General features: G+C 41.4%; 1 protein-coding gene across 1 annotated transcript in view; it reads left to right on the forward strand.

The window, feature by feature from the left end:
- Positions 1-223: 223 nt before the first annotated feature.
- Positions 224-21,972, forward strand: part of KDR (kinase insert domain receptor) — a 43,483-nt gene continuing 21,734 nt past the window's right edge. Inside the window, exons 1-14 of the mRNA XM_021701577.2 lie at positions 224-563; positions 4,718-4,811; positions 7,147-7,343; positions 10,498-10,628; positions 10,862-11,030; positions 11,616-11,755; positions 12,628-12,805; positions 14,220-14,334; positions 14,423-14,586; positions 16,432-16,585; positions 17,503-17,626; positions 18,122-18,230; positions 19,081-19,422; positions 21,754-21,900. Coding sequence (XP_021557252.1) covers positions 497-563; positions 4,718-4,811; positions 7,147-7,343; positions 10,498-10,628; positions 10,862-11,030; positions 11,616-11,755; positions 12,628-12,805; positions 14,220-14,334; positions 14,423-14,586; positions 16,432-16,585; positions 17,503-17,626; positions 18,122-18,230; positions 19,081-19,422; positions 21,754-21,900 — 2,131 coding nt within the window. The 5' untranslated portion in view covers positions 224-496. The remainder of the gene's footprint in view (positions 564-4,717; positions 4,812-7,146; positions 7,344-10,497; positions 10,629-10,861; positions 11,031-11,615; positions 11,756-12,627; positions 12,806-14,219; positions 14,335-14,422; positions 14,587-16,431; positions 16,586-17,502; positions 17,627-18,121; positions 18,231-19,080; positions 19,423-21,753; positions 21,901-21,972) is intronic.

Consider the following 21,972-nt stretch of genomic DNA (forward strand, 5'->3'; position numbering starts at 1 on the left):
CCGGAGACTCGGGGCCAGATGCGGTCCCAGGCAAGCGGGGAGACCGGGAGATGTAGTGCGCTGGGGAAGCAGCGGGTCCCGGCCGGGTAACCGGCTGAGAGGCGGGGCCGGCGGCAGAGGGGAACCCCGCCCCGGCCCCGCCCCTCGTAGCCCCGCCCCCAAGCTCTAGAGTTTCGGCCTCTAGCTCCCACCCCGCACTGAGTCCCGGGACCCCGGGAGAGCTGGCGGTGGTTGGTTGGGTTTCTTCTGCCCGCGCGGAGCATCACTTGCGCTCTACGGCTAGCCCAGAGCTGTCGCGCAGCGGGGATTTCCTCTCCTCCCGGCACCCGCTGACGCCCCTGCAAGCCGTGGCCGGAGCCAGGGCACCCTCCCCTTTGCGCCCCACAGTCCTGCGCTGCGGCGCTCCTTCCACCTCCGCGCCTTCTTCGCGGGGCAGGCCCAGGGAGAAAGAACCGGCGCCCGAGTCCTGGGCACCGCGCCCGGCGCGAGGTGCGGGATGGAGAGCAAGGCGCTGCTGGCCATCGCTCTGTGGCTCTGCGTGGAGACCAGGGCTGCCTCAGTGGGTAAGGAGCCCACTCCTTAGAAGGAAGGCGGAGAGGTCGGGTGCGGGCGGAGAGATGGGGCGATGCGGAGAGGTCCTGGAGGCCGGATCTAACTCGGAGTCAGAGAGCTGGAAAGATGAAAAGTGACTTGACACTTTGTGTTTTTTCATTTACCAGTGAGGAAACCGAGGCTCTTTGATTGGCCCAAGATTATCCAGAGAGTTGGTGGTCTCCCGAGCCCAGTTCCTTTTCCACGACTCTGGTCTCCGACCCGGGCCTCGGCTGGAGCGAGTCCTGCGGAGCCGACACACCCTCGGGGAGGCGGGGGTGGGAAGGCAGGCGCCGGGGCTGGCAGGCAAGAGGTGCCCCCGCAGGCGGGAACAGGCTGTGGAACGTTGTCCGGCTGGGCGCACAATCCTTAGCCCGGGCGCGGGGAAGGAAGCCTTGCAGGGAGAGCCAGCCAGTTCGCTCCGATCGCCTGCATCATGCACTCAGCTCTGCCTCTGCAGGAGTCAGGCGGACCCCGGTGTGCGGTTCCCTTCTGGCTGGAACCCACAAACACATCCACCGTATGCGGTGCAGTTCAGGGAGGGAAACTTTTTTTCCTTCCTTGGTGCAGGATGCTGCTGTTCTTGCAGAGAGAAGGTGAAATTGAGCTCCGAGCCGGGGTTGTGACAGCTTCCCAAAATGTTTCCAAGTAACAGTCACCTTCTTATGTAAAACAATCACATCTTTCAAAGCTTTGGTCCTTGGGATAAGCGCATGGTCAGAAGCTCAAGTTCTGAAAACTTACTCTGCGGGACTCGGTAGCTAGATTTGGCGCCGCTCCGCGCTTTCCTTGCCACCTAAAATTTCAGTCTTCTTCAGGATTAGGAACACACATGCGCTTGATGCAATAAATGTCTGTCTTTCTTCGAAAGCTTTACCCGCCCCCACAACCCCCTTCTCATATCTCTTTTCTGTAGACACAGTTTGCTGATTTCCAGATTTCCACTCTTTGGAGGGTGAGAAAGGGAAGAGGGTGGAGGGGGAAAAAAGTCAAATAATTCAGGGAAAAATTCCTTATATTGAAATAAAAGAATCACATGTCTTTAAAAAAAGACACTCGTATACAGTAACAAGATCATCTGGGTATAGTTATTAAATTTTCTTGATAATGACTTGGTTCATCAGGGCCAGCTCCACCATGGACACTCATTTGTCCCTGACAAGACCTCTCTTTCCCCCTTTATGGTCTGGAACATGTGGTTGTTCTGTATCCCACAAAGAAGTGAGTTGCTTCTAAGCCTGGGGTGTTTCATCGCGCAGCAGTAGTAACTGTAATCGGGTTGTCCTGAATATAATGATGAGGTTGCCCTTTTGGAGTGTGTGACTTGCTTAATTGGATTGGGCTGTAATTGGTGCCATCAAATTCTAGAGACAGAGGCACTGTTGTTTTTCCTTCCTGTCTTTGAGCTGGAAGGGTAATAGCGCACAAATTAATTAATTTTGGTTAGGGGATTTGAACATAGAAGGGCTTTTTATTGAGTAGCAGCATATGTACTTCTTATAGTTATTTCTTTAGAATTTTCTGAAGAGTAGAACTTAAACTTGCCAATGCAAATGAATGAAGCTTAATGGAGCAAAACAAAATTGAATGTTGGTTGGTCTACAGATATGAATTTGAAGTTATCATTATTGATATAGCCTTGTTGAAAAGATTTTTGTTGAATAGTATGGTATTGTCTTAGCTTCCTATGAATGAAGAACATATCTTTAAGTAATTTTTTAACATAAGAAAGTGTGTCTAGAGTGTGAGATAATCTGTGACAATAATTTATGAGAGATCTTCAAGAACCTCTTAGTTCAGTGGCAGAATGAACATGGCTTATTTAGAGCTTTGCCTTTACTACCGTTTTTTTTTCCTCACATAAATGTGCCCAGATAATGGGTTCTTTCTCATTTGGATCACTGTACACATTGTATTAAGTTACTGTTTTCAACATATTTCTCAACCTAGTGTTTCCCAGCCAAGTTTGATACTTGTACTCATCCAAATGAGTTGTTTTCATTTTCCTTTTCTTAAAGTGAGACTCCATTGTTGGAAGAATTTTCTATTGTTTTTAAAAACTTTGCTTCATTGTTTGTCTACTTTGGGGGCAGTTATTTCCTTCTGTATTGAAAAGGGCTATGGTAATTAACCAAACATGGTAAGCCAGATCAATAGCTGTCCAAGAGTGTCCCATAGGCCATGTGTGATTGAGTCATCTGAAATGCTTGTGAAAATGCAAATTTGTAGGGCTAGGGATATCTTACACATCTTAAAGTTTAAGAATTACTAGCCCAAACACAAATCAGTATACCAATTAATTTCTGAGATTTATTGATGTAACTTAAGTTCTAAATTTTTTAAAAAAACTATATTGATCAACAAATTTACAGTTGTGTCAGCAACCTATTTTGCACATCTGGGTGAGTGTGTAGAAATATGGGTGATTAGCTGTTCATTTTTGCCTGCAGCTGTTCACATTGAGGTCCACAGATTCAGTGTACTGGATATTTGCACCGGATATTTGCTCACTCTCTTTACTCATACTTTTTCATATTTGTTAATACTGTCTTATTTACCCAACAAGATTAGTGCCAGTTTAGGCCTTGAGAGTCAGTGGTTCTTTTTAAAAAAATTTTTTTTACTTATCTTTAAAATTCTAGTATAATTAACATACAGTGTTATATTAGTTTCAGGTCTACAATATAGTGATTCATCAGTTCTGTACACGACTCAGTGCTCATCATGATAAGTGTACTCTTAATCCCCATCACCTATATCACCCATCCCCCCACTCACCTCCCCCTGGTAACCATCAGCTTGTTCTCTATATTTAAGAGTCTATTTTTTTATTTGTTTTGTTTCTTAAATTCCACAAATGAGTGAAATCTTTGGTATTTGTTTTTCTCTGACTTTGTTTAGAATAATACTCTCTAGCTCCAACCATGTAGTTGCAAAATGGCAAGGTTTCCTTCTTTTTTATGGCTGAGTAATACTCCATAGCATCTGCATCTTCTTTATCCACTCATCTATTGATGGACACTGGGTTACTTCCATATCTTGGCTAATGTAAATAATGCTGCAATAAACACAGCAGTGCATGTATCTTTTTGAGTTAGTGTTTTCATTTTCTTTGGGTAGAGAGTCTTTTGTTCTTAGTTGATGTGAGTTAAAGATCATATTAAGCTTGGGTGATTACCCAGCATCCATCACTTTTTAAGGTGATGTTTTGGAATCTGGATATTAGTTAAGGCCCTAGCATGGTGGACAGTTTTTCTTTCTTTGATAGTTTTCCATCACTTACTAGCTCTTTGCATTTAGTTCACAGAGAACTCTGTTTTCTTGCTGTGGAGTGATCCATGGTGAGGAATCTGTCCAGTGGTATTTTTAGGTAAATACAGCTTTCTTGTATTGTAAACTTGGTATCAGGATGAGCTCAGAGCTTTGATTAATAAGTTGAGATTTCCCGAATTGTAATTCATTAACACTACACTTTTTTAGTTACATTCTCTAAGAAAAAGTGTATTAATAGGTGTATTATATGGACACTGGCAAATGTTTTTTTTTTTCCCCTCAATTCCTCTCACCTAGTTTTAATGTACAGTCTTCCAACTTTGGCAGTTCAGTTACCACAGGAAGTGCACTAGAAAATTGATAAAGGAAAATGAGACAATGTCATGGGCACTCCTCTCCCCTTCAGGGTACAGAGATGAACTGTGTAGAAATCTCTCTTAGTAGTATTCATTAATCAGCAATTTAGTCAACTGTGTACATCCTATGCTTTATAAGAAATGTCAGTGGGTCCTTTCCCAAGGGAGTGAGATCATCAGATGAAGGTTCATTTGGTTTCAATGTCCTATATCCTTTTGTAAGACCTTGAAGTTGGCAATGCAGGAAAACAGGAACTCCACCCTAGCTCCATGAATTGCAGAACTTTTGTGTTGGTTTATGACCATCTGCCCATTCTTCCTGTTATGACACAGTTTGTGAACTTTTACTGGGAATGGTGAAAAGTAAATTCACAGTTTTACACAATGAATTGCTGAAGAGGCCTTTTAAAGTATAGAGTGTGCATTGTTTATGGAAGGTGTTTCCTATTGGGTCTGACTCAGTGGCAACTATATTCATTTATTTAATTTGTTTCTAGGTTTGCCTAGTGTTTCCCTTGATCCACCCAGACTCAGCATACAAAAAGACATACTTACAATTATGGCTAATACAACTCTTCAGATTACTTGCAGGTAAGGATTCATTTTAGATTCAGATTTCCTATGTTAAGTAACTCATTGTTATTGAGGGAAAAATAATTTACATAAGCAGAATTGTAATAGAGTTGTAGTAATTGTAAGTAGTGACATTTCTAATAAATGATTTAATAATGAAAAATTAGAACGCTCTTCTCCCAAAAATTTTGTATGATTTTTCTGGAATTTTTTCCCTGCTATTCTCTGCCAACACACACACACGCACACACACACGCACACACACGTACATGCACACACACGCACACATGCATGCACACACACGTACACATGCACACACGCACACATACACGCACACACGCATGCGCACACACGTACACATGCACACACGCATATGCATACACGCACATGCACACGCACACGTACAATGCACACACACGTCCACATGTACACACATGCACACGCACACACACGCACATGCACACACACGCACACACACGTACACGTGCACACGCGCACACACACGTACACATGCACACACGCACACACGTACACATGCACACACGCACATGCACATGCACACATGCACACACACGCACACGTACACATGCACACACGCATATGCACATGCACACATGCACACAGTACAGCACCTGGCACATAGTAAATAGTAGACATTCAATAAATATTGAATAAATAAGTGAAATTAAGGACTTACCCTCTTACCCTAAGGGATGGGGTTGAAGGAGTTTGGGGCCATATTTATCATATTCAGAATGGCTCGTGGACATTGGTTTAGCCCTTGCCAGGAATTTTATTTCATGATACAATTATGACTGTAGTAGCAGTTTAATATTCAGCCATTAATATTACTGAGTACATGTTCTGCACAGGTAATGGACTTCATGCTTTGGCTTGATGTCCTGGAGTGCCTCTCTTCTCATTTGCTAGCAAGAAGTCATGCTACTGTTTTTTGCTAACTGGGGAAGCCGGGTTCTTTGAAAGGAAGAAGATGTATTTAGTTTTTGTCTCATAGCTCCGACCGCAAAAGGAAAGGCAGAAGACCTTAGGGTTTAATGCAGTGACCTGGAGGCTTCTCAGGAACCTCTCAGTGTGTCTTTGGCAGAGATATGGAGAGATGGGTGGAGGTGATGTTGCCCTCTGAGAAGAGAACCAGGGGTCCACAGAGAACTTTGGGCAGCTTACTGCCATTGCTTGCACCTGATGAACACCAATGTTCATCACAACACAGATCTATTTTAGACTGCAGACTGTGAAGGATACTCTCATCCCCTTATCAAGGGTAGGTAACCAATATCCAGCCCTTGGGTGAAGACATAGTAACCGTGCTATTTCTCCAGCTTTGCTATCAGAAGACACATTTCTTAGTGGATTTTCCTCTTACCCATCCTCAATAACAGAGGCTATTTAAAATCCTCAAAGATTCCATACTCCCTTTTAAAACTCATTCAAAAGAATTTCTTATGTCCTGAAAAAGCCATGGAGTATGTTAAAGTAACTTCACTAATGTAGCTGCAACTTCATGAAAATTTCAAATTCTTTGAAAGAAGAATCAATGATGTTACATGCTTTTTGATGTGGACTATCTTTCTTAGGGCTTTGCAGGGAAAAGCTGCAATGAAAGTAATCTTTGTTTGAATGCAGTCTGTATAAGGTCCTATGAGGCTCTTAGACAGTTGCGCCCTCTTCCTTCTGAACCTCACTTCTTATTGTCCTGCCTGCCCACTGTTACCTGACTACTCTGGCTTCCTTGCCATTCCCCTGATACTCCAAACACTCCTGCCCCAAGGCCTTTACATTTTCTGTTCCCTCTGCCTGGAACACTGTTCCTCCTTATATTCATATGGCTTCTTCAAGCCCCTTCCACCAGAACTCTTTACTCTGTGTATATTCTATATTTTCTCCGCAGTACTTATCACTACCTTACATTTTACTTACACTATATATTTTACTTACTTTTAAAAAAATTCAGGTTTATTGAGGTTTACTTACTATTTCATTGCCTGTTTCCTCTAACTAGACTGAAGTTCCATAAAGGCATTGATTTTTGTCTGATTTGTTCACTGCTGTATCCCCAGACTTGAACAACACTTGGCATATAGCACCTGCTTAAGAAACATTTGTTGAGTGAACGAGTTAATTAATAGAAAACTCAGAAATCCTTATAAGTGGTGTCTGAAGCTGAGTTTATAGCTTTTCGTCATTTGTCCATTCAGCCTGTCATTGTTGGTAGAAGGCTATGAATCTGTCTGTTGAGTTTATGTAAGTTTGAGAAACAAACCTTCTGTTTTCTTAGAAACAGCCTCATAGTGTCACATTTCCCATGATCACTTCCGTGGAATTGATTTTTCAGGGGACAGAGGGACTTGGACTGGCTCTGGCCCAATAATCAGAGTGGCTCTGAGAAAAGAGTGGAGGTGACCGAGTGCAGGGACAGCCTCTTCTGTAAGATGCTCATGATTCCAAAAGTGATTGGAAACGATACTGGAGCCTACAAGTGCTTCTACCGGGACACTGAAATGGCCTCGGTCATTTATGTGTACGTTCGAGGTAAGTAGTTACATGGAATTCATTTCCCAAGCTGATTTACCGGGTATAAAATACGATAAGCAGAGAAGAATCGAGTACAATGGAGTACGACAAAAGGCTCGCTCCAAAGGCTGTTTGCCAACAGGCATACACAAAATTCTTCTCTCTCAAGGTTTCCTCTGAGAATAAGACTCTCTGATTTGTTCTGGAACTTGGGCCCCGTTACATCTCTTTTGCCCAGTTAGTGGGGTTTTGCTCTTTGTTTCTAAGGGAAATCTGTGTTCACAATTGGCTATAGGGATTTATAAAGAGCCTTCTGATGTTTGAGAAAAAGAACCTGAAATCCTTGAAAAGGAGGGTTCAGGGGTGCATTACGGAGAGATTTCTGTGGAGAGATAGGTTATCTACAACAGGGTAGGAGATTTTCTCAAGAATGCGCAGGGAAACAGCCAAGGGCTCTGGAGCTTTTATGTACATGAGAACTTTTCTTTTCCGACTTATACTTTGTGAAAAACAATTTCCATCTTCTTGTGCAAATGAAGATACTACCTCAAAGGGCTTTTTGAGGACAGTATTTCTCTCCTTTGCTTGTGTGGTCCAAGATCTTGGATGATATGCAACATCTTTCCAGAGTTTGCAATTTGGGATTGACACCATGGAGGTCAAATTTAACATCCATGTAGAATAAAACACAATGTTACATGTATTTCGTATTTATAATATAAATTATTTTTTCTTTTGTGTTTCAAAAATCTTCTACTACCTTAATTTTCATGTGGAAACCTGACCTAACTGATGATAGTTATAATTCTGTCAGACAATTTTGGGGAATGTTAGTGTTGTATAGCACTTTTCTTGGATAATCTAAATATTTTCTTTTCAGTGAAATTGAGCTGTTTAGACATTTTATTTATACATTTGTATATATATTTTTTGCATCCCAGAGGATTTGAGGCAGGTGAAGATGGCTTAGACTTTTTTCCAGGAGCATCTTTTATAGAATGGGAATTTCATTAGCTTTGGGAAACACACTTGCATATCTCCATTTACATTTCAATAGTGCAATATGGCCAATGCAGTGGGAAAATGGAGACTACATCAAAATAACGTATGTCATTCCTGGACGGCACAATATTGAGAATTATTTTTGCCCAGGGTGAGCACAGTCCCAGATAGAATTCTGTGCCCTTCTCCTTCCTCTGCAGAATTTGAAAGAGACAAGGCTCAGATCTTGGAGAATTTCTGGCTCCTTTTGATCTGGCAGTCTTGGGAGATCAGGCTTTCTCAGAAGATTGCAAGGATTTCCTGCTTTTAGCCTGTCTGGAAATACTACAAGATGAACCTCTCTCGTAATATCTCGTTATTTCCTTCTCCCCAAGTCAGGAAACCTGGAGACATGTGAAAATCCATTTCATGAGTTACAGTAAATATTTTATTTTGAGAGGATGGGTGGTTGTTTGGGTTTCTTTTGTTTATTTCCTTTTTTTGGAAGACTGAAACAGAATTGATTTACTGAATAGTTTTAGTCTTATGTAAGGGGTTAATTTAGCTTCCAAAGACTTGTAGGAAGCAAGCTTGGTAATATTTCACAGTACGTGGATGAAAGGTAGGTAATATTCAGAAGTAGCAATCCCAGGCACTGTTTATTTGTACATTGCCCGTCTTTGGGTATACCATTAAATTCTGCTTCTTGTCTAAGCCTAATGTTCTAGGAGGTGAGCTGTCTAAGATTTTTTTTTTTTAAGATTTTATTTATTTATTTGACAGAGAGAGAGAGAGCGAGAGCAGGAACACAAGCAGGGGGAATGGGAGAGGGAGAAGCAGGCATCTTGCTGAGCAGGGAGCCCGATGTGGGACTCGATCCCAGGACCCTGAGATCATGACCTGAGCCGAAAGCAGACGCTTAACGACTGAGCCACCCAGGCACCCGAGCTGTCTAAGATTTTAACACTGAGAAAGAAAGCACTGAAGTATTCCCTATGGGCGGCCCTTTAATGTCCCCTCTGGTCCCTACCTTGCTTCCTTAGGCTTCTGACCCCATTCCCTCCAGCAATGGATGGAGCCAGGAAGTGGGTCTTGGCCTCATAAGATAATGGCTATGGCATGTGGTGGGCTGGATTGGCTGCCTTTCTGTGCTTTCCAGCTGGGAAGGAAATCAAACTTCTGCTGTTGCAGGGAATTATCTGCCTTTCTCCCCTTGGTTTAATTAACTCTTTCTTTACTTGGACCAGCCATCCTGAAGAGCTCTGGAAATGCTGGATCAGGTGTGTTGGGCATAGCAGTCTGAGCCATTATCTCTGTGAGATTTCAAGTACAACCTCACACTATGGTGACTCTATCTCTGGGGAGTAGACTATTTTCCCAGCGGTGTATTCACATTGTAGGAACAATGTTAGAATGACATTAAAATCTCTTTTTTGTTCTTCTCACTTTTTGCCATGGTGGTTTTTTGAGTTTTTATCATTGAAGATATTAATGATTGCTGAATTTTAAACTGAATTCAATAACCACTGAACATTATTTTATAAAGAATCTCATATCTAGTGTTCACAATCTTAAAATACCCATGTCAATTTTCCTCTTGAATAATTAAATCAAAAAGTTGTTATTTTCTGCTTATTTTAAAGATCCTTTGGAATCCATTAGTTTGGACATTATTTGCCTAAAGGGAGAATATACTTTTTTTAAGCATCAATAAAATTCAGTAGGTAAAGTACAGATTTAACTTTAAAATTAATTTAAAATAAAAAAATTATTTTAAAATTTATGTACTTGAAAAGTACTTAGTATCTATGAAGAATGTATATGTGTATATGAAAGTGTATATGAAAAATGAAGTATGCGCCTTCATTTTGAAAAAAATTATAATGATCCATCTGTTTAAATGTGGAACCTATAAAATATACTCTACTTGTTGATGATCCTAGTGAAAGGAGTCGATTTCACTCTAGGAATTTTCTTTCATATTTTTACACACACACACACACACACACACTCTTTCTGCAGCATATCTTTGGAGTCAGATATTTACCAGCAGACCAACCTGTGGATCCCTTTGCCTGGTGTGAAATGTCATTCTCAATCATTTGCTTCTCTGGTTAGAGTTTATGAACTGGAAACAAGATCAACTTTTCTAGTAAATGCCATTAACTAAGGGAATTAATTTTTCTTCTAGATTACAGATCTCCATTTATTGCTTCTGTTAGTGACCAACATGAAGTTGTGTACATCACTGAGAAGAAAAACAAAACTGTGGTGATTCCATGTCTTGGATCCGTTTCCAACCTCAATGTGTCACTTTGTGCAGTAAGTTACATCTTTTTCAATCATCTCTCATGTTTTCATAATGTTAAGATGGGTAGCCTGTATGTAATATATTATCAACCACGTGTTTTAAAGATCCTCAGGGAAGGGTCAAAATGACAACAAATAAAACCAATTTATATTCTTTAGTGATAAATTCTTTAGTGATCATTTTACATGGTTTTCACTTTTGGATAGCACTTTATTCAATATTTGATATTTCTTTTTCTACCCAGAGGTATCCAGAAAAGAGGTTTGTCCCTGATGGTAACAGAATTTCCTGGGACAGTAAGAAAGGCTTCACTATCCCCAGCTACATGATCAGCTATGCTGGCATGGTCTTCTGTGAAGCAAAAATTAATGATGAAAGTTACCAGTCTGTTATGTACATAGTTGTGGTTGTAGGTAAGTGGGCAGTTTCCTTATCATTAAATCAGACATTAAAGATTGGTTTCCTATATTAAGATCCTGGAGATTAAGGTATTGGGGGAAGGACAAAGGATATTGAAAAATATATTAATTCAAGATCTGGTGTGGGGCAATTCATTACATTTGCTCTTCTCTACCAAATAAACCTATGTGCAATTCAGTTTTTCTCTTTTCTTGCCAAAACCAAGGACGGAAAAGAGTGTTATTATCAGAGCATATTTTATGGAAAGTTCAATGTTCAGAACATTGCTTGGCATCAATTCTTTTAATTATACCTATTTTATGGAAAGTTCAGTAATTTACTAAGGCTGGCTTCGCTGGCTATTGACTATTCAAATTTTACTGCTTTTCTATCCACTGGGCTACATCTTCGAGATTCCTGCAGGTTTGCTTTGTAAGTCTTTGTAGGCCATTTTGCTGGAAGGTACCAAGTATTGGTGAGGCCCTCAGGGAAAAATGATGTGTCACATTTTGAAATTGCATCATTTTCGAAAAAATCCATGCTAAGTTATAGATTTGTTTTCTCTCTCTTTCTCTGTGTTTTCAATTTACTTGCTCCAGGGTACAAGATTTATGATGTGGTTGTCAGCCCCCCTCTCGAAGTTGAGCTGTCTGTTGGAGAGAGGCTTGTCTTAAATTGTACAGCAAGGACTGAACTAAATGTGGGGATTGACTTCAACTGGGAATATCCTTCTTTGAAGGTAACACTAACAATTCAAAGCCAGACCTCTCAATACTTTGATAATAAGCCCCAATGGAATTGGCTTAAGAGATAGGGACCTCTCGGGGTGCCTGGGTGGCTCAGTCATTAAGCGTCTGCCTTCGGCTCAGGTCATGATCCCAGGGTCCTGGGATCGAGCCCCGCATCGGGCTCCCTGCTCCGCAGGAAGCCTGCTTCTCCCTCTCCCACTCCCCCTGCTTGTGTTCCTGCTCTCACTGTGTCTCTCTCTGTCAAATAAATAAATAAAATCTTAAAAAAAAAAAGAGAGAGATAGGGACCTCTCTGGCCAGATAAAATATAAGGGCCTTAACTCTCTCTCTCTCTCTCTCTCTCTCACACACACACACACACACACACACACGCACAGTTTAAAAGAACTGCAGAACATATAACATCCATGGAAAACAGATGCAATGCCAAGAACTCGGTCCCACTCTGCTACTTTCAGGCTGTAAAGATGAATTTTCTCTAGGTGATTACATCTTGTCAGGTTGTGTTATTTTTCTGTGCTCCAAAGTCTTTGTTATATTTCCCCTTTAAGGGAATTTGTCTTCAAGAGGTGGCATAAAACATACTTCTCCTTAAGCAGTGGTCATATTTGCTTGTGTTCCTGTAGTACATATCCATCTCATTCCCACTATGTGAGGCTTTAAAAACCTTAATTGAGTTGGTTCCATTTATTTCTCCTGAAACCAAATATATTGGTTGCTTAGGTGATATGAAATGTTCTGAAGTCCCTTATTTTTAGCATGAATAGTGTTCACCAAGGGCCAAGACTTGATCTTGTGGGTATTTAGAAGCTACCAGGTAATGTTATGCTGGACTTTGAAAGTTCGGTGAACTCTTTTTCAGCATCGGCATAAAAAACTTGTTATCCGGGACCTAAAAACCCAGTCTGGGAGTGAGATGAAGAAATTTTTGAGCACCTTGACTATAGATGGTGTAACCCGGAGTGACCAAGGGCAGTATATCTGTGAGGCTTCCAGTGGGATGATGACCATGAAGAGCAACACATCAGTCAGGGTCCATGGTAAGCTAAGATCTCCTTTGGGATTATGCTGTGCCTTGAAAAGTGAGATAATTTAAATAAATTTAAGTCAGCTAGTGATTCCTATTTTGTTCATTCAGAAGACATTTTTGAGCTCCTGCTAGGGAGGCCATATGACCCAGAGGTCAAGAGCACAACTTGGGTTCAAATCCCAACTTTAATACTGAGACGAGCTAATACAGTAAGCGCTCACTAAATTTTACTTGTTGCATTTGTTGTTAATGCTATTACTAATAGTGTAATAAGCAGAGTATTATTATCTAAGATAGTCTTTAAATTTTCATTTTATTGCAAGACTGAGAGGCCTGTGTGAATAAGCATGGGCTTTGTATTTGGAGAGGCCTGGATTTAATTACTATCTGTGGGGCTTTGAACAAATAACCTAATTTCTTATTTATTCTCTTCCATTAATGTCACATAATAACACATAAATGTCTCAGTTTAGGTGATAATTCATATGGCACCCAACTTATAGGCCTTGGTAATGATTTTGGATTTTATAATATGGGAATTCATAGAAGGGTTTGAGCAGAGAGAGACATGCTCCAGTTTATGTTTTTGTAGGATTACTATGTATTTTTTGCGAAATACTTTTGGGAAGTAAGGGCAGAAGTAGGGAGACCAGTGGGGGGCTTGTTGCAGTTATCCAGGTGAGAGATGGTGAGTGGCTTAGAGAAATGATCTGATTCTGGATACATTTTTGAAGATAGAGCCAGCAGGATCTGCCTTTTGACTCAATGGCTGTAAGGGGTAAGAGAAAAAGAATGGAAGATGATTTGAATTTTTAGTGTGAGCAAATGAGTGAATGGTGGTTTTATTTACCTAGATAGGGAAGACTGACAGGAAGTAAGATTTGGAGAAACAGGGTTGGGTCTGTTTATTTGGACATGCCCACTAAACATCCAAATGGAGATATTTAATATATAAACATGGAACCCAGAGAAGTCAGGGGAGGAAATACAAATTTAGTAGGAATGTGGGTGGCACTTTATGGCTGAGCCTGGAGGAAGGTGTAGCTAAAGAGAAGTGGTCTGAGGACTGAGTCCTGGGGCATATAGTGGATAGGGATAGGGTGCCATAGGAGCAGAGAAGGAGCACCCTAAGGTCCCTGGAGGACTTGGAGAAAGCTTCACAGAGAGCAAATGCTTGAATTGAGACTTGAGCAGTCAGTAGGCTTGCAGTGTGCACCTGGAGAGAGAGAAAAGCAAATGCAGAGGCCAGTTGTGTGGGAGAAGCTGGACTGTGAACAAGGAAAGGAAGTGTGGGGAAATCCCTACACTGTGGCAACTCAGACTCCCCAGATCTTTGTCTCTTCACTTGAAATGAAAAACTAAACCAAATGACCATTTATAATAAGTTGACATTTATGAGAATAATTATTTTTATTTTCTTCCAGAAAAACCTTTTGTTGCTTTTGATAGTAGCATGGAATCTTTGGTGGAAGCCACAGTGGGAGACCATGTTAAAGTCCCCGTGAAGTACCTTGCTTACCCTACCCCTGAAATAAAATGGTAAGTATTGCAAATAAATGCAAAGTGTTGTTCCATCTGAAAGAAAACCCTTAAATTATACTAATTCCTGGGATTTTTTTCCCCCAAGGTATAAAAATGGAAGACCCATTGAGTCCAATCACACAATAAAAGGGGAGAAGGAACTGATTATTATGGAAGTGAGTGAAAAAGATACAGGAAATTATACTGTTGTCCTCACCAATCCCATGTCAAAGGAGAAACAGAGCCACGTGGTATCTCTGGTTGTGAATGGTGAGTTTATTCAGTTTTCCTTCTCTGCCCAAAACTGATTACAAAGAGTACGATTATATCTTCTTAAACAGCCAGGCCACCTTTCCTTTGTCACCTGTTGCTTCACTCACATCATGAATGGGCTTCTACTTATAAAAATGATCCAGATCAGTGGAGTTGAAATGAGGTATAGGGCAGTGCGCTCTGGACATGTTTGCTTCAGGGACCACGTAAATGGACTCTTTGGTGTCAAATGCAGTATTGACATAGATGATACACTTGACGGCTCTATGCTGTGAAATAAGAATGCCTACAGGGACAGTTGCCATACTACCTTTGCTCTTGTCTCATGAAACTGTGCACCTGGCATGCAAATGTGCAAGTGTCTATTTGATTCTGTGGGAAGCTGCTAGTTTGATACACAGGCAGGTTCCTACTCAGAAGGCTTTTGCAGGTTGACACTGTTGGCTTCTTGGAACTTAAAAAAATTTTTTTTTTTTTTTAAAAACAGGAGTCTAGAATCTATCTGACTCTGAGGCTATAAAGAGAAGATACTACGTTTATGATTTAAGGATGATTTGAACGTTGTTTTTCCAAACTGAAAGCGTTCTGGGTGGGGATAAAACGGTATCATGGAACGTGTAGGAGATGTAAAATCGATGTACAACAGGTGTCTTTATAGCAGGACTTATCAGGACCTTTATTTAACGTGTTCATGCATATTGCCATTCTCCAGGGGAAGAGACATAGAGTATGGAGGGTTTGACAAAGTTATTTGACCAGAGCATCCCCCTCCGACCCTGGAAATCCATCTAATCTCTTGTCCCAAACACAGTTTGGGAAATGCTTTTCTGTTGGAATTCTTTGTTCTCCCTATCGGCATGGCATAGGAAAACTTTGGGATCTTCTTTTGTAAATTACGGTGTTTCCCCATATATCCTGCCACCACTCTGTATGTCTGCTGAGCTCTGCTTCATTTCTTTTCTGGGACATCAGCTTCAGGGAGTATTTTAAAGTGTCACTCAGAAGCCACTCAGGAGTAGGGCCTTGGGGAATGGCGAGAAGCTGGAAAGCTAAAAGTAGGATAGGGAGAAGAAAATGAACACAAAATAAAGATGTAAAAATGGACAGTGTATAACCCCATCTCAAGAATTCATGAAGTTACTAAACATTTGATTCACCCTAACATTTACCCTGCTATATAAAATAAACATAAAAAAGTCAAAATTCGAGAGTATAATTTGAGGCTTTAAGTTGATAGTGATGGGGGAATAGTTTTGCATTAATGACTTTGGAACCAAAAAAGGAAAGCGAGAATAAAAGGGTGAGGAAGAGGGGGAGGGGGAAGGAAGAACCGGAAGGGAGGGAGGGAGAGAGGGAGGGAGGAAGGAAGGAAGGAAGGGAGTGGAGGAAGTGGACGGAGAAGGAAGAGAGGTGGGTTACCTTGGGCAAGTCATTTAATGTTTCTGTTTCATTTTTCTCATGTGTGATTAAGTGAATTAATCTATGCAGAGCACTTAGAACAATGGCTTGCACATCATGAACGTATTTGCTGTGCTAGTCACGATGATTTTCTTTCTTTCTGATCTTTTGAGATTGGGAGCACAGGGAGAGTTATCCTTATCATGTAGACCAAGGAAAACTGAGGCAGAGGGTGGCCAGACTTGCACACAGTCCTCCACTTATGAGGATGATGGTTATCACTAGAAGTCACATCTCCCGTGTCCAAGTCTAGATGTTCTTTGAAAAACAAAAGGAGGGCAAAATCATATGCTTATAGAAGCATATGCTTCAGTTGATGAAAACTTCCACTTTCTGTTCCTCAAAGCGGATTGACAATTAAAACGTGGCTTTTCCCATCTCCAGTCCCACCCCAGATCGGTGAGAAGTCCCTGATCTCTCTGGTGGATTCTTACCAGTACGGCACCACACAGATGCTGACGTGCACGGTCTACTCCGTCCCGCCCCCGCATCACATTCGCTGGTATTGGCAGCTGGAGGAGTGCGCCTACAAGCCCGCGTGAGTAGCCCATGGCCTCTTCTTGCCTGTTGTTGTGCATGTCTTACAGTACGCTGTGGTATGACTCCATTCCACCCCGACAAGGCCATTCCTAAGAAAGTTATGCCCCAAGTGGTCCTTTTGCTATCCTTCCATCTTTCTCTATGTCTTATGTCTTAGGACATGTCTTTCCTTGGGGTGCCCCCCCTTGAGATTAGCTAGCGCTCTCTTCCTAGCTTAGCCCCGGTGTGCACACCTCTCCAAACGCAGGCTCTTCGATCACTTTGCCAATTGCTAATCTTTGATGTTTCTCCTTATACCAATCAACTGGTGAATACCACCCTCTTTCCTTCTTATCTGGGAGAAGGTCCATCTCAGAGGAAGAGCTGATGGATATGAGGGAGCCACAGGCCTGGCTCCAGCCTTTGGATTCTCAGGCCCAGCTTATCAGGTTCTCACATAAATCCAGACATCCTTAGGAAGACAAAACAACAGGCCACCCACTACCACCCCAAGCAGTTCACTTCCTGTTGTTGTTTTTGAGATGGTCACTACTAGTTTCTTCCTCAGATGCTGACCATTTCCTACACAAAGGCCACAGTCCCAGGGAGATTACTTTAAGAAGCCCAATGACTTCTTAGTTTCCTTGTCTTCCTTTGAACTAAATTAGCTTGAATTGTCTTGTCGATTCAATTTATGAATGGAGGTTTGTTCCCAGAATAGCTGTTTCCCTCCTGTATCCTGAATGAATCTACCTAGAACCTCTTCCTTTTTTTCTGAGGCCTATTTTTAATTGGCGCCAAATCATGTAACGTGGTAGTGTGCGTTGAAAGTTATTTCTAAGAACATAATAACCAAAGTCAGACTCCTTTCCTTGCTGTGGACTTGAACTAAAGAAAAATTAAGTCATAATAAGAGCTGTTATTTCTTCCTTATAGCCAAGCTGTCTTAATGACAAACCCATATACTTGTAAAGAATGGAGAAATGTGGATGACTTCCAGGGGGGAAATAAAATTGAAGTCAACAAAAATCAATTTGCCATAATTGAAGGAAAAAACAAAGTGAGTTTGAAGTTCTTTAATTTAAAAATCTGTCTCTCTTTTCTGGAAGGATAGAAGGATGGAGTGAAAGCATGGGGTCAATCATATGTGGGGGATATTGGAGATTGATAGTCACATTAATTGTACAATAAAACACTAACATATTAAGTTAGTTTGAAAACACCAATGACTTTTAGAAGCACCACTGACTTACTAATATCTTATCAGAGAAAGGTAAAACAAGTATGCCGTTAAATCTGTACATCTGTTGTAAGGTGATTCTGATTTTACAAATATGGAAATGAGAAAATGTGTACATGTTAAAACACTTTATTTTCTTTTTGGTTTCCAATGCTCGTTTTGTGTAATGCATGAGCCACACCAGCATAATTATAATTGCGTGGATTTGAGAAGGTCAGTGCAGTAATATGAATGGAGTAGGCAGGTCTCACAGGTCTCACACAGCCTCCATTGTTTATGGCCCGGGATTTGTGTTTTGTTTTGTTTTTTCCATAGACTGTAAGTACCCTTGTTATCCAAGCAGCAAATGTGTCAGCTTTGTACAAATGTGAAGCCATCAACAAAGTTGGGAGAGGAGAGAGGGTGATCTCCTTCCATGTGACCAGTGAGTACCACTCTGCGAGGGGGGGTTGGGTCTCTTGCCAGGTGGGTGCTAAGCTGTCTGATGCTCTGTGGTCCTTGCCATTCCTGAGTGGCATGGTGTTTCAGGAGAGGACTTGGACTGAATCTGGGTGCTTTCGTTCATAAATGAAGACTCCTCAGCTAGCTTCTGGGCTCATGTGAAGTCAGTACAACTGACTCTCCCATTCCCTCAGAACTATGAAAAAACTATTTCGTATAGTTTTTAGCCACAAGTCCTGCCTCATAGTTATGTCTCCACCATCCGAGTGTAACACAGCGCTTGGCTTCTTGGGGTTCCTTCAGTATTGGTGGGCCTGCTGCTGAACAGTTGACAGCACTGAGTTTTCTGGAGGCAATTGTAATGACATAGGGGCAGTTTCCTCCCAATGCTGCTGATTCTGCCTGTTCATCTTAGTTTTATGGATAAGCTTTAGCTGCCTGGACTAGGTGAAAGAGTTCAGTCTGGGCTAATTTGTTGTCATAAATATAGCTTTAATGTCATTGAGTGTGATGTGTCAACAAGGAACTAATTTATAAAGTTCCATGTTGTAATTATCTGCTTTGAATATGTTTTGGATTTTTTTAAAATCTCAAAAACTGTGTTTAGAGCTCAAAGTGGAGATTGGATATGTATCTGCGGAATGCATCTTGGTAAAATAGTACATTTTGGGGCCCGAACTGTCTAGGTTGGTTGTCTCCTTGTATTACATTGTCTGGGATTGCTAGAGCTTCAATTTTCTTGGTACTTTATAGCAGTCCGAAGGCGACAAGAAGAGAATTGTGTGCTGCCCAAATTAAATCATCATTTTCTAACCTTGGGTTTTATATTTCAGGGGGCCCTAAAATCACTTTGCAACCTCACACCCAGCCAACTGAACAGGAGAGCGTGTCTTTGTGGTGCTCTGCAGACAGAACTATGTTTGAGGACCTCACGTGGTACAAGTTTAGCCCACAGGCTCTGCCAATCCGTTCGGGAGAGTTGCCCACACCTGTTTGCAAGAACTTGGATGCTCTTTGGAAAATGAACTCCACCAAGATCTCTAATGGCACAAGTGACATTTTGATCATGGAGCTCCAGAATGCATCCTTGCAGGACCAAGGAGACTATGTGTGCTTTGCCCAGGACAGGAAGACAAAGAAAAAACATTGTGTGGTCAGACAGCTCACAGTTTTAGGTAGGAGGCAATTCTGGGTCATCAAAGACAGTTGGAATGCCTTCAGTGTAGTGCTTTTAGGGACTGTAAAAAGATTATTGTCCTATAGGAGCATATGAAGTAGACTGATGCACACTTACCTTATTCACTGAACGTTCTTGAGGCAGAAAGAGGTGAAGAGTGATGGAATGATGCATTAAAAAGAGAAAATAACATGTTTCTTTCCAGCTCTGATGATAGGATTTCACTAGTACCACCAAGGGATTAGCTTAAACTGGGAAAATTCCTCCTTTATTCTTGACATTCATATATTTTAGTAGACACATATTCATGGAATGCCTACTACGAGCCAAGAAAGTTTCAGAGGTTCACAGTGGTGAGTAGGTAGACAAGATGAGAACACAGGCAACCACTGGGTGGTCATGGCACGTTGAGGTCTCTGTGTCCATGAGGACAGGGATTGTTTCCTGTTTTACTCTTTGCTGTAGCTCACATCATAGAACATAGTGGTACATACTAAGTGCTCAGTAAGGTGTCTGCAGCATGAAGAGTGTGATCATGGGGTTGTCTAGGACCTGGGAGAGCCCCTGGGAGGGCTGCTACACTCACTGCCTGTACCTCTGGGTCATCCCATGTAGGCCAGCATAAAGATCAATGGGATGATAATTTTAATGAGCAGATAGCTTTGTAAATTCCCCAGGGAGCCACTCTCCACACCTCTTCTAACCTGTGTCTTGCACAAAAGCTATGCAGCCATGCCTCTGTCTCTGGGGAAATCCGACAAATTTGGGAAGTTCTCTTTGTGTCCACTCTCTCCATTTTCTCCTCTCTTTAGTGTCCCTTCCCAGTTTCTGAGAGACATGTGTTGTCTGACTTTACTCTTAAGAAGGGAAGCAAACTGGGCGCCTGGGTGGCTCAGTTGGTTAAGCGACTGCCTTCGGCTCAGGTCATGATCCTGGAGTCCCTGGATCGAGTCCCGCATCGGGCTCCCTGCTCGGCAGGGAGCTTGCTTCTGCCTCTGACCCTCCCCCCTCTCATGTGCTCTCTCATTCCGTCTGTCTCAAATAAATAAATAAAAAAAAAAAAAAAAAAAAAGAAGGGAAGCAAACTGCCCAGGTGAATGAATCTATACCATGGTTTTAGAGGAATAATATTTTCTTCGGAGGTCTTGGCATATTTTAAGAGGTATCGTCAGACAGACACTAGGGTAGTGTTTGCTGGTGTTAAGACTTAGGTGTCAAAAGAAGGAGTATTTTTGGGTGAAGTCATTCCCCGGGCCCTTCATATCCTATCACATATATGACCATGTGTTTTCTGTTCACCTTAGTGACCAGTCTGGCTTCAAATTAATGGAAGAATTTAGAGAGAGATGTGAAGGAGGCCATGCCCAGGAAATCTATGCTCACAATGAGCTGGTTTGCTTCTCTAAGGACTCCTAAGTTGTTTTCCTAAAATTATTCTTAGAATAGACTAGAGCCCAGGACATTTGCTTAAACCCCAATGTGGTTCACCACTGAGGTAATCTCATTTTGTTAAATGTTGAAGCGGATCCTTTCAGCAAGATTCTTTTTGATTGCTTTGGAAAAGATATTTCTATAACCCTTTGATGGTATGGCAAATCTGAAGTTTTGCTATACATTGAAAGAAATACCCATGGGCTTAATTTTCTTGAAATCTCTGACTTTCTTTAGGGATTGTTGTCTTGTTCATTTGTGTTTTAGTGGAAATGACACTGGACTAGTCCTTTAGGTTCACCAGATTCTATTATTAGTTCAAACGCTTACTCAGTTATAGGGACTTGGACAAGTTGTTTACCCCTCTGAACTGCAGTTCTTTCATCTGTGAAATAAGGTTAATATTCTTGTCCATCCTAGGATTGATAGTGAGCAACAGAAATAGTATAAGTGAGTTTTGTAAAAAGTGTCAAATAAATAGAAGGCATTCTTTGTTAAATTACAGTGAAGTTTCACACCTTTCAAAAGAAATATGGTGGAATTCATGGGGGTCAGTGGCTAGAACTTTCATGGGAGGGAACGTTTCCCCTTGGGGAAGCTGTGTCTAATTAGAGGAAAAACCCATAAAAGTGACAACCTTTATTTTGTGATGTGACAACCAGCTAGAATCACTAATAGGAATGTTCAAAGAGGTGTAGTGATCTATCTCAACTGTCCTGACTTGTTTTATTTAACTTCACTCAGTGACCAACGGTATTGTCATCAACTTCTATGTATTTGCAGTTGAGTAAATCAACAGTTTACAGTTTGTGAAGTTTAAACTATTTATTAGTTTACTGATGTTAAAACCATTTCAAAAGTTATAACTAAATGTTGTGTGATTTTTGTGTGTGCATAGAGCGTGTGGCACCCATGATCACTGGAAACCTGGAGAATCAGACTACAAGCATTGGTGAAACCATTGAAGTTTCATGCACCACGTCTGGGAATCCCGCTCCACAAGTTACGTGGTTTAAAGACAATGAGACACTTGTAGAAGACTCAGGTGAATAGAATATGTCTATTTCTCATTGGTTGCAGAATTCTCCTGGAGACATGCTCTAAACCCCACATTACG

This window comes from Neomonachus schauinslandi, chromosome 2, assembly GCF_002201575.2.
Source record: "Neomonachus schauinslandi chromosome 2, ASM220157v2, whole genome shotgun sequence".
Lineage (NCBI taxonomy): Eukaryota > Metazoa > Chordata > Mammalia > Carnivora > Phocidae > Neomonachus > Neomonachus schauinslandi.